The sequence below is a fragment of the Homalodisca vitripennis genome, chromosome 7 (genome assembly GCF_021130785.1).
Source record: "Homalodisca vitripennis isolate AUS2020 chromosome 7, UT_GWSS_2.1, whole genome shotgun sequence".
Lineage (NCBI taxonomy): Eukaryota > Metazoa > Arthropoda > Insecta > Hemiptera > Cicadellidae > Homalodisca > Homalodisca vitripennis.
The window spans coordinates 59,074,851-59,089,555 of NC_060213.1; the positions used below are offsets into that span (position 1 = coordinate 59,074,851).

General features: G+C 34.9%; 1 protein-coding gene across 1 annotated transcript in view; it reads left to right on the top strand.

The window, feature by feature from the left end:
- The first annotated feature begins 558 nt into the window (after positions 1-558).
- The window catches only part of LOC124365870 (protein white-like), a 54,104-nt gene continuing 39,957 nt past the window's right edge, over positions 559-14,705 (top strand). Inside the window, exon 1 of the mRNA XM_046821963.1 lies at positions 559-805. Coding sequence (XP_046677919.1) covers positions 692-805 — 114 coding nt within the window. The 5' untranslated portion in view covers positions 559-691. The remainder of the gene's footprint in view (positions 806-14,705) is intronic.

Genomic DNA, 14,705 nt, shown 5'->3' on the forward strand with positions numbered 1-14,705 from the left:
AAAGTATTTAACGATATATACATGATGAACTAAATATAATGTAAACTGTAATGTTCACGAGAAGAAACACTGTATTCCACTTACAATATCTTGAGAGACTGCATAGAATTGGCTCAAAACATCGTTTTACCCTTGTAATGATTATAGTAGATACTTTACTTCAAACATTTATTACCTTTTACGCGAAGGATGTCTGTTACTAATCGTAGCAGTTAGTTGTGTTACTATTTCAGCACATCAATAGAAGAGCTGTGTCGAAACACGGTTTCTCATGGCGTTTTTTAGGCTAACATATAATCATCGAATTCAAACATAAAATATTGTTACAGACGGTCCCAGATAACCTTTCGGTCATAAACAACAAAGATAAAGGAGGAACGCACGGTATCAGTCTATCCACGCATTAAAGTCACTGCCACCCTAATATACGAGCCCGTCCTTGATAACGAACAGCTGATCCGTTGAGGGAGGCAATGGCGGTGGTGGAGTTACATAACAATCGATCTGTTGCCATCGATATATCGATATCGAATGACCGTCGTCGGTGGTGGCGGGCGGCGCGGCGCGGTTTGTTGTGGCCCCGGCCAGGTTAGGTTATGTAAGCTCTCATTCAGCCGTCGCTCAGTCGCGTTGTTCCCGAAGCCCACTTCAGTTGGTGCTTCCTCGCCGATAATGTCATATTGTTGACCCCATGCCGAGCCGATCCAATAGTGAAGTGACCATGGGCCTCAGTGATGAGTCCGAGCCTCTCTTGGTGTCCGCCAAGAAGACATCCTCCACCAAAACTTACAGCACTTTAGGTTACGTAAGTACCATTGACCTTTGTACACCTGATTCGCATGCCTTCCACAGTTCTTGTGTCTAGGTCTGCATTGTTTACAAATAGTTTAGTGTGTCTTTAAGCCATTACGGTATCTTTTATTTATCCTACTGTGTTAATTTCACATTTAGCACGAATACTTAGAATTTCTTATGCTTTATGATTGTTAATTTTGTTTTTATTCTTTGTAGTACCAGTGTGTACATAATAATTAAACCTGAGTTTTCTTACTATTTTTTAAGGAATTTTTAAAAGTACATTTTGTATTTTGAGACTCGTTTTCCTTAACAAAAAGTAGTCAACTATCTCTGGTTACATTTTCCACACTATCGCATTCAGTAATTTTATCCTTTGGTCTAAGCAAGGATTTGATAAATTTAAATTGAAGGATTTACAATCCTCTTAGGGACTTTTAACAGTCCATGCAATGAAAACTTCTGTAGAGGCTGTATCCAGGAATATGAATACTGTAGTACTCATGGCCTCGAGCGTAAGTTATGTAACGCGCAACTAGAGGTGCACGTTTTGTACGATTTGCGCACTCCTCTTTGCACTGAGTTATTATTGTACGTGATGATGAAAGTGAGGGAATAATCTTGCGCATCCTTGTGCCGGAATGTGCCATCATGCTTATCGGAACCGTTTCACGCAAACCCTGGGAACGAGTTTGGAAAGAACCTGTTTAGTAATTTTTTACATTGATCGACAGAACACGGGCATATTATGTCGATGTATACTTTGCTTAGCTAAGTCGTATAAAAAAATGTATAGCCCCACTCTATACATAACTGAATAATTAATCAGGTTGACTGTCTTACGTACCCAGCATTTTCAAATCAAGTTTTTGCTAAAAAGTGGGTTTGAATTTTTTTTTTTTATCTGATTTTAACCTGTTGAAGAATCTGGACCAGTGTTATTAAGCCCTACCGTACCTAAACCGGTTCGGCTGTGAGGCTCTCTTGGCCCAAACAGCAGCTCCCGCGAATATTTGAGTCGGATCACGGATGATTGAATTTCCGAAATGTTCTGCAGTTACACAGCTCTCGTATATCGAGTTACCTTAGCAAGTTTAAGAAAGTGTGCAGTTTTTTCCAAATACCTGCATTGCCAATCAGAGAAATCGTTACAGCATATTTTGAACAATTTAAATGTTATGGCGAACAAGAAATTATTTAGCATCGCTAAGATCTTGCATGTGATTTATATTTGACCAAATAACGCCTCGTCAAGTCGATTAGTTTAGACATCAAGTTGCCTAATTTTCTAATCTCCCTGTAATACAGAATTGTATTGAATCAACCCAACACTTAATAATCATCCTGAAGAATCCTGCCTGGATACTTAATAAAGTACCTAAGTGAATAATTAATCACGATTTACTGATTAGTTGAAATGCCAGCCACGTGATCAGATGAGCCAAGAGTATTCCATTCTTATGTAAGCGAAAATAAACAGATCAAGTGAGTTATGTAATGCAACTTTATGTGGATAATATAGTTCAAACCTGTATTGCGCAGAATAAAGCAGCAGCACGTTATGTGAACAAACCTGTTGAATTTGTAAAGGAGAACTAAAGAAACTGTCAAAATGTAACCTGGCTTGTCTTGCAAGAATAATTTAACTAAATCCTGTTTTTTATATTTTGTTCCATGTTTAGAAGTACACATTTATGTTTTTTAATTTGGATTAAATTTTCAATAATCATTCATTTCATGCCGGTTGTAATGAAACGAGCTTGGGTTTTAACCTATAAGAAACACACACGTACACCCTCGTTTTGGTCGAGCATTATGGAAGGTGACTCATTTTAAAGATATATTTAATAAACATTTTTTTTAGATTTTCCTGTGAAGTTTTTGAACTTTTTGCATATTTAAACAATAATAATAATATATTTTACTGATTATAAACACATACATGTTATCACAACCGTCAGAGTAAATTACTGTCTAAAATTTAGCATTCATTCACTACATTTGAATCTCATCCATACATAAAAGTTTCACAATAAAATTCTCATTCATTCAGAATTTTCCCAACTTTTGCCCCAATTTCTTGTCAGTAAATTATGTGGTCTCCCAAACGTGAGTCATAAACTCGTCTATGCCCGATTTTCTGGGAAAAGACAGAAATAATGCAAAACTGGTCTTTTATGAGGTAACGTTAGGTGTGTAATTGATCTGATTCTATGTAAAATGAACTGAAAATTGAATAAACTGCGTCCTAGACATGTAAGACCATCCATATTTGAGATATCAGACAAAATATGCAAAATTCGGTCTCGAAAACTTGCTTAGTTTAGATTTAAAGTACATTAATTTCATTAAATGGGTAATAATCACGATTTTTAACCAAAACTTGTATAGAATTTAATTCTTCAATCTCTCAATCCAGGTTTCTTAAAGTGTGTTCATGCAATACGATGCTACTTGCAAAGTAAAATCTAAAATAGAACTACTGGCTTTAGCATAACCCATTTGAACATTTTTTGTAGTTGAACAAATTTAGTTCAGACCAGAACAAATCTGCTACAGAAACGCTTCTTTATTTAACGGCGATTTCTTTTTCTATCGGAATATGAGAGATTATAAAGTGCAACTAACATTTATGCAATATAAAGGCAACTAAAGTTCTTGATGGGTACAGATCTGAGTGCTCAATAAAATATAATATGGTATATTCCCGATAGCACGTGGGTAAATCAAATATAAACGGTAATTTTACTGTTCTTCTTAGAATGCAAGCCCTACCTAGATAATGTGTGAAGTAGATATTTGTTTATGAGGAGTGGGGGAAACCGTTCTGGTCAGTGTTCAGTTTGGCATTGGCGTCAGTACAGTCATGGCCGGGCAAGAAGTCCCTTCACTGAAAGGCTTCTGGATAAATTTCAGCAAGAAGGGGACGTCTTTTTAAAGCACGCCGTTACATGTGATGTGACGTGGGTACATCAATTCCCCCTCGAGTCAAAAATGGCATTAAAGTGTGACGGAGAAAGGACGAAAGTCCTTCCGTTGGAAAAGTCCTTAAAACGATTTTTTTGGATTGTAGGGAAATTTTATTGGTCGATTTTCTAAATGGTCAACGTACAGTGAATGCTACTTACTACCGCCAGTTGTTACGGTGGGCGAAATTTGACAAGGAATACACTAAAAGAAATGGACTGGAAAGCCCTTGAAGCCACCCTTATAGCCCTGACTTATGGTATAAGGGTAAAAGTATTATTTATATTCAGAGATATACATCTAGTATTTAACAATTCGACTGTAAATAAATACAGCAATCAAAAGAGCGTAGCATATTAAATCCACTACGCTGGTACGGCTTGCATGAAAGTTCAGGCGTAACACTTTATTAGCATTGAATACTCACAACTCATTTCACTAAAAAACTGATTGTTAACAGAACGAACCCAGAGTTATTAGTCAAAATGTAAATATTCGCCACTAACTCTGGTCATTTCGAATTTTGAGAATGTTACCAAGGCGATTAATTGTAATCTTAGCAGTCGTAAAAATCGCTTGTGTTGCCTATTAAATTTGTCGAAGTTTGATTTTAGTAAATATTATTCCACTATTCGTGTACCTTACTTATTGTACGACAATATTATCTACGGAAAATTTATATTGACTATTTCAATACTGCATCTCTTATGAGATTGCCTCAGCGACTAAAGATTACCACACACCGTCTGGATTGATACGGTGTTTTCAATTCAAATTTCCGTCTTTATCCGCGGCTTCGCCCGCATTTTCTATTCAAAATTTCATGTACTTGATTGAATAGCTCCTACGGTTTCAGTAACACCTGAAGTATTTTTGTCCTATTTAGAGGAACTCCAAACTCATAAACTTACTTAGATCATTATTTACTTAGTTAAAGCACTTTTGATATGATAATATAGGGTCCTATGATAGTTAAAATATGGAATTAGTCATATAAAATGCATAAGGTATCCATTTGTCAGTGTGCATGATTAAGAAGACCAGAGGTTAAGCAAAATTGTAAGTGATTCTTAGTTTAGGTTTTGCACTTCTAAATCTATTTATTCATTTTACCAACGGAAAATATGAATTTAACGTTTTGCCCCCGAGAAACAATATATTTTTGTAATGAGGTTGGGTTCAAAACAGTACAGTTTTCTAAATTGTATAGATATAGATATTGTTATTGAAAATTAAAAACTAAATTCAACATCAATAATACTTACATTAGTTGTCATCCATATGTAAAGTTCATACATAATATATTAAATTAAATGTTCTTGCTTCCCAATTCATGTTCGTTATATCATACTGTTTCCTCGGTCTAGTCTAGGAATTATATCAGTAATTATATATCTAAACAGTATCGTATATGATCTAGATGATGGGACATCACATCATCTAGAAATGGATGCGATGTCCCTTCGACGATTTTCTGTCATAGAAATTACATTTAGTGTTCCGTATATTGATTTGTGATTCTACTTACTATAATTACCTACTCACTGCGCTCGCTTGTTTCCTAGAATTTTAGTCACGGAGCGAATGGTTTGTTATTCATGCTAATGCCCTGTCCTTCCGTTTTTGTTCCCTCAGCTACTGTAAATATGCCATCCAATAATGTCTAAGGAAAACAAATTCAATACCCGACATGTACACATTCACAGTTTAGTTCATGGAGTAAAATCCATCATAAGTTAATTGGTTTAATTGCCTTATTATGATATTGAAATAAGAAGTGTTGTTAATTTTGTTATGTTTTCACTCTACAAATATAAACAACTTAGAAATAGTGTTTAAAATTATGAAACTTATGGTCGTACTGTCATAACACTATGTTTACACAGAACAGTTCATTATATTTATCAGGCTCTTTCACTTCATATTTCGCAACTTTAGAGACCAAGATTACATTTTTAACTGCTTTACAAACCAGTGGGGCGTAGTCCGGAGGGATTTTCGAAATAATAATAGCCCTATATTCAAACCAGGGGCCCTAGGAATGTCCACGTAAAATTACAGTACAATCGGTTGAATAGTTTACGCGTGAAAGCAAAACAAACAAAGGCACTTCCGCATTTATAATATCATTAGGATTAGGATTTCATGAATAGAAGATTATATTTGTTAAAATGTTGAAAATGAATTAAATTATATTTAGCCAAAGAATACTCTGTAAACGCTATTAGCCCCACGTGAAGATTCATAGTTAGGACATTTAACTTGTTGAAAAGTAACATAGACGCCGGGCGATAAAAGTGCTAATAATCTGGGGAAGAGAATTTAAATTATTTATAACTGTTATCGAGGTGAATTACTCAAATTTCCTCTTTCAAGTGAGCTAAATACATTGTTAACACATGAGGCCCTTTCCGAGTTGTGTTGATACGTTTCAAGAGCAAACGAAACAGTGGGGTAGTCGTGGTAAAGGTGCTCTCCAAGACACTCATATATATGACCTGTAAATATTATTCCATTACTTTAAATAAAACACACACAAATGAAGTGTTACAAGCAGTTATGATTTTATCGTAATGTTTTTATACAGCTCGGGTGATTCGTGCGTATAGTGGTTGCGCAAAAGTGAAACACCATCTACAAACGACTTTGCTACACACGATGACCAATTAAACCTGTAGAAGGAAGCTTATATGGAATTCCCATATGAAAAGTGTTCTTGTACATAACAATGGTAGGCGCCCAAAGATATATTCTTATTCTTTCAAATCACTCATATTCAATAATGAACTTAAAACCGACGCAACCAGTTGTGTGCTTTCAAAATTCCCCTTGGCTATACGGCAATAGCCAAAGACTATTTCACAAATCACATCAACTTGTGTTATGCCTAAGTGACAGTTGTATAAACCAATAAATCACCTCTACGGTGTTAAGTATGTCGAGGAAGATACGATATCGCGCCGACCGGTCAGATAACGAACGACAGACGAGAACTACTGGTAGTAACACCACCAGGTAGCGCATAGATTGATCCACAGCCAGTTTCTTGATCTGTAAAACCGGTCGTTCACCTTGGTGACACCTAGTAGACCTGTCCTTACACTCGGGACAAAACGTTTAGATACCATAGTGTCAATGTTAATCACAACTAAGTAGTAGAGCTACAAAACGAGTCAACACCACTGCACGTGACTGGATGTTTGCTATGCCGGTCACACAAGGCGACTGTTGCGATGATGTAGCGGCCACATTGTTACGGTCATTATTCGAAAGACGCCAGCTCTAGAAGAGTCCCAAATCATTGGATGAGGACGTACTTCCTCACCTAATGCTCCATTTTCACTCCTAGAAACTTCAAAGAACCACCCATTTCTCACGCTTAACAGAAACACGAGCTCAGGTATGGTACACAACAGAGAACATTCTTGAAGCAAATCGGATAATTTCACGATTACAGTTCAGAGAATCTTGCAAGGAAGCCTTCAAGGAGTTGTAAAAGTTGACTATGTATAGTCTGTACACTTTGGAGAAAATTGTGCCTATGTCTGAAGGTATCCTGACAAGGAATCGATACATATATGAATACGAGATAAGAGGCAGAGACATCGAATTGGAATCAACAGGAAGGGGATTTACGAGCACTTACCCTCATAGGCGGGATTAGTTTTATCAACAAATTGCCAAATTCAATAGTGCCCCAATGTCGAACAACTCGTTTGAAAAACCTTTTATCGTACCAAGCTTACTTTTATTTTACGAGTTTATCGTATACGACTGGGTGACAATTAGTAGACTGTATAAGTGGGAATATTGGTATTTTTGACTGACACTTGTTGAGAGATATTAAAACGTTTTAAAATCGAATGATTGCCATACATCAGATTAGGTCATGAAGAAATTTGAATTTGAAGTGCTGGGTCCTTGTAGTTAAAGTTATACGTCATCGGCTGACACGCTCTGCGCATGCGCAACTTAAAACGGGTCCGTCACGTTTTCAACGGATTGCTCAATGAGAGAACTGGTTGCAAGTGACTACATAGTGTACTCGTAGCAGACTTGGCGCGTGTCCGTGGCCCTGAAGAGTGAACGGTTCCATTTGGTAGCAAGGAATCTATATTCTGAAACATAGCATACAGGTACATCTAGCCACGTTCGGTATGGTATAGCCTTTACATTAAAACTGATCTCGTTTATTTCTGGGGTTAGTCATGTAAAACAATTATTTGCAAAAAAACTTTCAATTTTCATCGTCGATTACAACGAAAAAAGGTACTGGTTCTGGTGTTTTTTTAACCAACCTACAACTTTGAAAATTTATAACTCAGATTTGTGATACGATGAACAACAAATTTTATACAAGATAGATATTAGTGTACGCAATTTTGAATGTATAGTTTTAGAATTTTACACAAAGATTTAATTTAACTGGTCTTCTTAATTTGCCGCAGCCGGCGCCTATTCGCTTGAACGCGGAAAGTGCCAGAGCACAGAGTAATAAGGTATATTACTTTATTACTCTGTGGCCAGAGTGCCCATACTCAGCATATAAGTTTTCCTAATTATCTAAGGGTTATTGTTATAGAAATATCAAAAAACACTTAACGGTTTCCAACTCATATATTGTCATATATCACATCTATCTCCATTTTCTCGGTAAAGTATGTTTTATTATTATAAATATTGGTGGTTTGGTATTATATGGAGGCCACTATTTTTGGAAGAGTATTTCTTACCGAGGGCCTAAAAATAGTAGCCTCCGGAAAATACCAAAGTACCAAAAGGTTTTCAACTTAGTAGTCGGCTATTTTAGGTAATGGGGAGATCATTTTTTTCGGAATCGGTAGAGTTCGTTTTTAATTCAAAAGTATATACATTTTCATAATGTATGTAGTTTCAGAAAATTGTCTTATTTTGGGGTTTATTTTATAGACTTTTATTTTTAGACTTTATAGACTTGATAGAACCTTTCTGGCAATCTTCGTTACATTACAGTAATATGTAAAATGAAATAATTATATTTTAATGCTAGCTTGAACCACTAGATCGATCGATAACTATGCATTTAAATATTGTTAATATTCAACAAATCAAATAAATATTACATGCTAAAATAAGTTGTGCGACTTTTTCTATTGGTCTAAGTCAAATCAAATGGCAATTTTTTGGTTTATTACCAATAAAACACTGCATGGGACATTGTCATAATCATATACGTATAATATTTATGAAAACTATAAGTTATTACACATAATATTAGGCCTATTTGTACATGCCGTTTCAAATTTAATCAAATCTCCCCCCCCCCAAAAAAAATCAATTAATATGTATATTGAAAAATACAATTTATAAACTTAAACCGTCAGAGACAAGCGTCCCAAGAATTCCTCCAAGGTATAACGTACTCTGTTCATGAGATAATTAGTCTTTTTTAATATTGAAAGGGTTTCACTAATGTTTATGTAGTCTGGTAGAGCATTAAAATATTTTGGCCCAAGATATGTGGTTGTTTTTTTAAGCATTCATGATGATGTTTTGGAACCATAGGACAGGTTTTGAATCGTGTGAACTAAGGATGTATATGAACTGAAAAAGATGACAGGTTTTTTACGTTTGAAAATAAAACAGTTCCAGCCTATTAACTTCAATAAACTCACATCCGAATACTTTCCATCAGTTTTCCACACTAGTTCACAAAATAGTAATAATACATAACAAATAATATAATTTATTGCAACGAGAACGTAAACAAACAAATTATCGGCGGTAAAAACATAAACAATGACTAGGCTAAAAATATAAGCAGTCATTAAACCTCACTCGATCATAGAGTGTGCATGATCATGAATAAGAATAAAAATAGCGATATTACTTACCGTCAAAGACTTGATACAGGGTGATTCACGAATATATGCAGAAACTGTGAGAGCTCCTTCTACATGTAAAAATAATGAAAACGTTTATATGAACCTGGGCCCGTTTCTTGGTGAAATAAGAAAGTTATTGTTGTCCAAAGATGAAAAAGGGTTATCACTCCATTTTTGGCAATAGAGGTTTTCTCAAAAATACTTAACTTACAGTTCTGGGACCTATTGTATTTAATTTATCAGGTCAAAAACCATAAGAAACGATGGAGTTCGTCTCTTAACCTACCTTACCAGAATTTCAGCAAGACCTCGTTTTATGGTGAGCTGAAATCCGGGTGAAATTTTTCACTTGCCGTAACTCGCTACCGAAGCATTTCCGGACACACGTTTATACAAACTTTTTACGTTATATTTACATGTAGATTGAGCTCTCACTGTTTCTGCATATCTTCGTGAATCACCCTGTATAATAATCCCAAGATGTTTCCTCCTCCACTATCGAATTACTTTTGTCGGTAAAGATAATTATTATTATTTGAAGAAGCTATTCAAAGATAATTGCTATCACGGTGATGCAATGCGACGCGAACGTTTGCATCACGCGCATTAATTGTTGCGTTAAGGGTACTGCCTGTTGGTACAAGGTTTGGTACTGCCTATACTGTCAATGTTAATTTTTGCAGGGTTAAGTGAATATTTCTCAAAAACTACTTAACTTATAGCCATAAAATTTAACACATATTTAATATTATGTTATAAAGCTACTGAGTTTTTTTTCTTACATTATGTCCAATTTTTAATTTATAAAAAACTAAACAAATAAACAAGTTTTTTCTGTGATAATAATTATGCTTACTTTGTTAAGATGCCCAATAAGGAAAAACTCAGTATGTTTGTAATAATATACTAAATATGTGGTAAATGTTTCAGGCCTATATCTTGTGCACTTTTTGAGAAATGTTCCTTTTTATAATAAAAATACAACTTTCGGAAAAACAGAGTTGCAGTAAAGGCCAGCTTCATAGGAGGTTTCAGATTCACTGTCTTTGTCGTCCATCTCAACATCAAGTTTTCTTTTTGTAACCTTTGCTGAGTTCTTTAATGTTTGAGGTTCCTCTCATAACCTTGTTTTGTTAATTAAATAGGCCTTCTATTGAAGACCCAAGCTTAGGAGTAGATAGACTGAGGTAGGCTTTATTATCTGACTAAGCATACCACTGTGACCTTTCCTGCTTTTGAAAGCACGATGAATGTGGGATGAATGGAGGCATGATAATTTATAAAAGTACTTAAAAGCACTTCGGTACGCAGAAAACTAACTAAACTGTAACAAACACCACTCCTTTCGAAACAAGGCTTCCGCATCATAAACATAACCAACATATGACTTCCACAGAAAATCAAACAAGATAGTCACAGTTCACTGTTGCAAAACGTCGAATATTCCGAAAACAGAAATGCTCAACCTAAACTGTGTTTTACTATAATAAATAATACAACTTGGACGAATGAGATGCCAAAAAGACAGTGCATGTCTACTTTTAAATTGTTGTATATTTTCTAGTCATAGAAAACACTTGTATTATGCATAACTTAATTGGAAAAAGCCAAAGAACTAAAAAAGAACCAAATATGGAAAAGAACTTACTTTTAAGGTACTAAACTCCTATGCCACTATTACTATCGACGGCAAAGATAATTGTTATTATATAAAGAAACTATTTCACTTTGCACATGCAATGTGATATAGACGTTTGGATGTCACCTTCGTAGCGCGTATTCATTTTTGGGTTAAGCACAAAATTCTGTAACAAGTTTGAGTAACGATAAAGTATTAGGAATTGAAGGATGTTGTAAGCATTCTGATAACCCGACATATCTAAGTTACTGTAATAAAAATGTCACATTTTTTTCAATTAATGTATCAAATAATTTGACTATCTTGCACTGAAATAGTATATTCTGAAAGTACACTTCTGGCACGTAAATTATTTATATATTGTAAACTGAAATTCATACATTACAATCAATCGTGATTTCTTTCAAATTACTTAGTCTCCTGGCCTTTGCGTTGGTTAAGAGTAGGATTGAAACTTGAGTTTTCAAATTCGAAATAGTCTAGAGTCTTCCATCTTGCCCACCTCGATTCACTTTTGAAAACGGACATAAAACTACAATTCAATATTCGTTTCATGTACTGTATCAATCCTGTAAAAGTTCAGAATGGCCAGAAAGCTTTTTACTTTTAGAACAAGAAATGCGTAGGAATGAAATGTTGTATAATCATACTGCTAAGAAATAATTATAGATTCTCCTACTCAGTTCTAGATACTAGAACTTGACCTATTCTGCATTGCATATAAACCAGCACAACCTGTCATATCTCTGCGTATAACCTGCTCTAGCTAAGCCGGCACCAGCTAGGCGCATGCGTTTATCTCCTGGCCTGCATGGCTATTCTCGCCTGCATAAGCCGATTATTACGTAAGAAAACGTCTCGTGCAGTCTTACGCAACTAAGAGAATTATCTAATCTCAATCGTTACAGTTCGTTATGAGTCTACGTAAACGATTACAATTAGATATTGGGCTTTGATTTGATCTTAAGTTTCCTCTTAATAGGTATAGAATAGAATAGAAACACTTCTTTATTGAGACGAAATGAAGACCGTATGGTCCTTTCTTACATTTAACCTCTTAAACAAAAACAATCTTAATAGTACAAAATAAGGCTTATTAAATAAAACTTAGGTCATAGTATATTTGATAACCTACTTTTGAACTATAACGAATTTGTTAAATTTCATTGGTGGAAATTAAATTTAAAGTACTACGTGGAGTAAAACATTCTGTAGGCATATACAACAAAGAATAAAATCATTATTTTTAAACAAAGAGTTAGCAATTTATTTCCTGTTTTGTTTTGGTTTCATCGAATGATCCAAAATGTCGCCAGCGTATCCTGGTGTACTGAGTCGGGTGCAATGGCGTCCATCTTTATTTAAACCTCATAAGAACAATGCTAAAATATTGTGGCGATTTTGGTTTTCGACTTACTCTTTATTACGACCTGAACAAAAATAACTATTTATTAACTACACAATGGCAGGCCTGTTGAGAGCCGGCTGAAGAGAAATTGCCTTGAGTTCTCCATAAGAACAATGTTAAACCATAAGCACTCTTAAGATCTTGTTTCTAGTTGTAGGGTGTAAATTAAGTCCTGATACGCCTGGATATATTCCAAACGGTTTGAGATAGCGATGTACAATCTTCACGATACTTAGTAAAATACATTTTTTTTATTTTTGAGGATTAAAAAAAATCCCCCGCCCTTTTCAAAGGGGAGTAACTTTAAATTTTCATATTGCAACCCCTATCTTGTGACATGTCATTTTAAAGGTGTATTCAATGGAAACACAATGACATGAATAAAACATCTCTATGACGTTCCTAGCAAAAGGTATGGGCAAATAACCTCGTATATTTTAGGGTGTAAATTAAGTCCTGATAAGCCTGGATACACTCCAAACGGATTGAGATATCAATGTAAAACCTTTTCCATGCTTATTAAAATACTTCTGCGGATGTTAGGAGGATAAATCAAACCCCCCCTCCCTTTATTAAAGGGGGAGAGAAGAGGGTAACTTTAAATTTTATAATTGTAATAATGAAACCTATCTTACGAAATTTCATTTTAAAGGTCAATTGAAAAGAAACACAATGCCATGAAGAAAACATCTCTACGACGTTCCTAGCAAAAGCTATGGGCAAACAACGCAAAACAATAATAATCTGTATGGACAATACCAACGTCCTGCTCATATCAACACAATGCATGCGTGATATCCTTTAGTAAGACTTTGAGGTGCCCAGCTTATCCCTTTGTGTAGTATTTAATGTTTGTGGTGTATATTTTTGGTAAGAGGTGTCTTTTTCTATGAGCCATTAACACGTAAGGGGTCATTGGCCCATAACTTTTGCTATGAACGTTGTTGAGATATTGTACTCATGTCATTGTGTTTCTATTGAATAGACCTTTAAAATGGCATGTCACAAGATAGGGATTGCAATTTGGACATATAAAGCTACCCCCCTCTACCTCTCTTTGGAAAGGGGGGAGTAATTATTTTAGGCTTTAAAAATCCACAAAATTATTTTAATGAGTACGGTGAAGGTTGAACATTGATATGTCAATCCGTTTGGAATATATCCAGGTGTAGCCTACCAGGACTTAATTTACATTATGTATATACATAATATGCATCAAACATTTTTTAGTGTTGTATATATTTCTATTGTTTATCTAGAAAAACTACCTGCATTTTTATTCATCATTAAAAAATTATAAACTTTTACAAGAAAAATTCAAATGCATTAGGTGCATATTAACTAGATCTTCAAAATGAGGCATCTTTCATATCGTTACAATTAAAAATAAGGGCGTGAAAGCGCGTAAGATTTAACATTGATCTTATAGGGAAAACCCATTGTCGTTTCAGTACAGTTGGGTTTTAATACAATTATTTACTTAATAAATAAGTATTGTTATTTTGGCGAGTCGTAGACAAAAATCGCCACTTATAATAACAGACTACCACATATAGATAAATAATTCACAGAAAACAGTATACTTACTATACAGGTGTGAATGGCTTTAACAACAATCACTACAGACGGAGAATACAAAACATTCTTTGAAATCTTCCAGTCATTCATGAATTCATCGACATTGTTGTATGGTCAGCCGAGGAGAACCTGCTTTAATAAGAAAGACCTTGAAATAGTTAACTAGCGTTTATACTTTTCAATCCGTAGATAGTTTATAATGTCTGAGTACTGAATAATAGGTCAGAGATCGGCCAAGAACTTAGCCAGCAAAACATTGGGGGGGGGGGGGGTCAAGACAACTGATATTTTTTCCCAAAGCGTACAGAAAGTAAGGCCTCGTTTTCTTCCTTATAAAGTTCTTGTGTTGAGAACGATCTTTCAGCAGTACATGTCATTAACATTGAATTATTTAAATAATAATAACCGTTTATTAAAAAAGGCAATTAAAAATATATAGTTTTAAAAATCCATT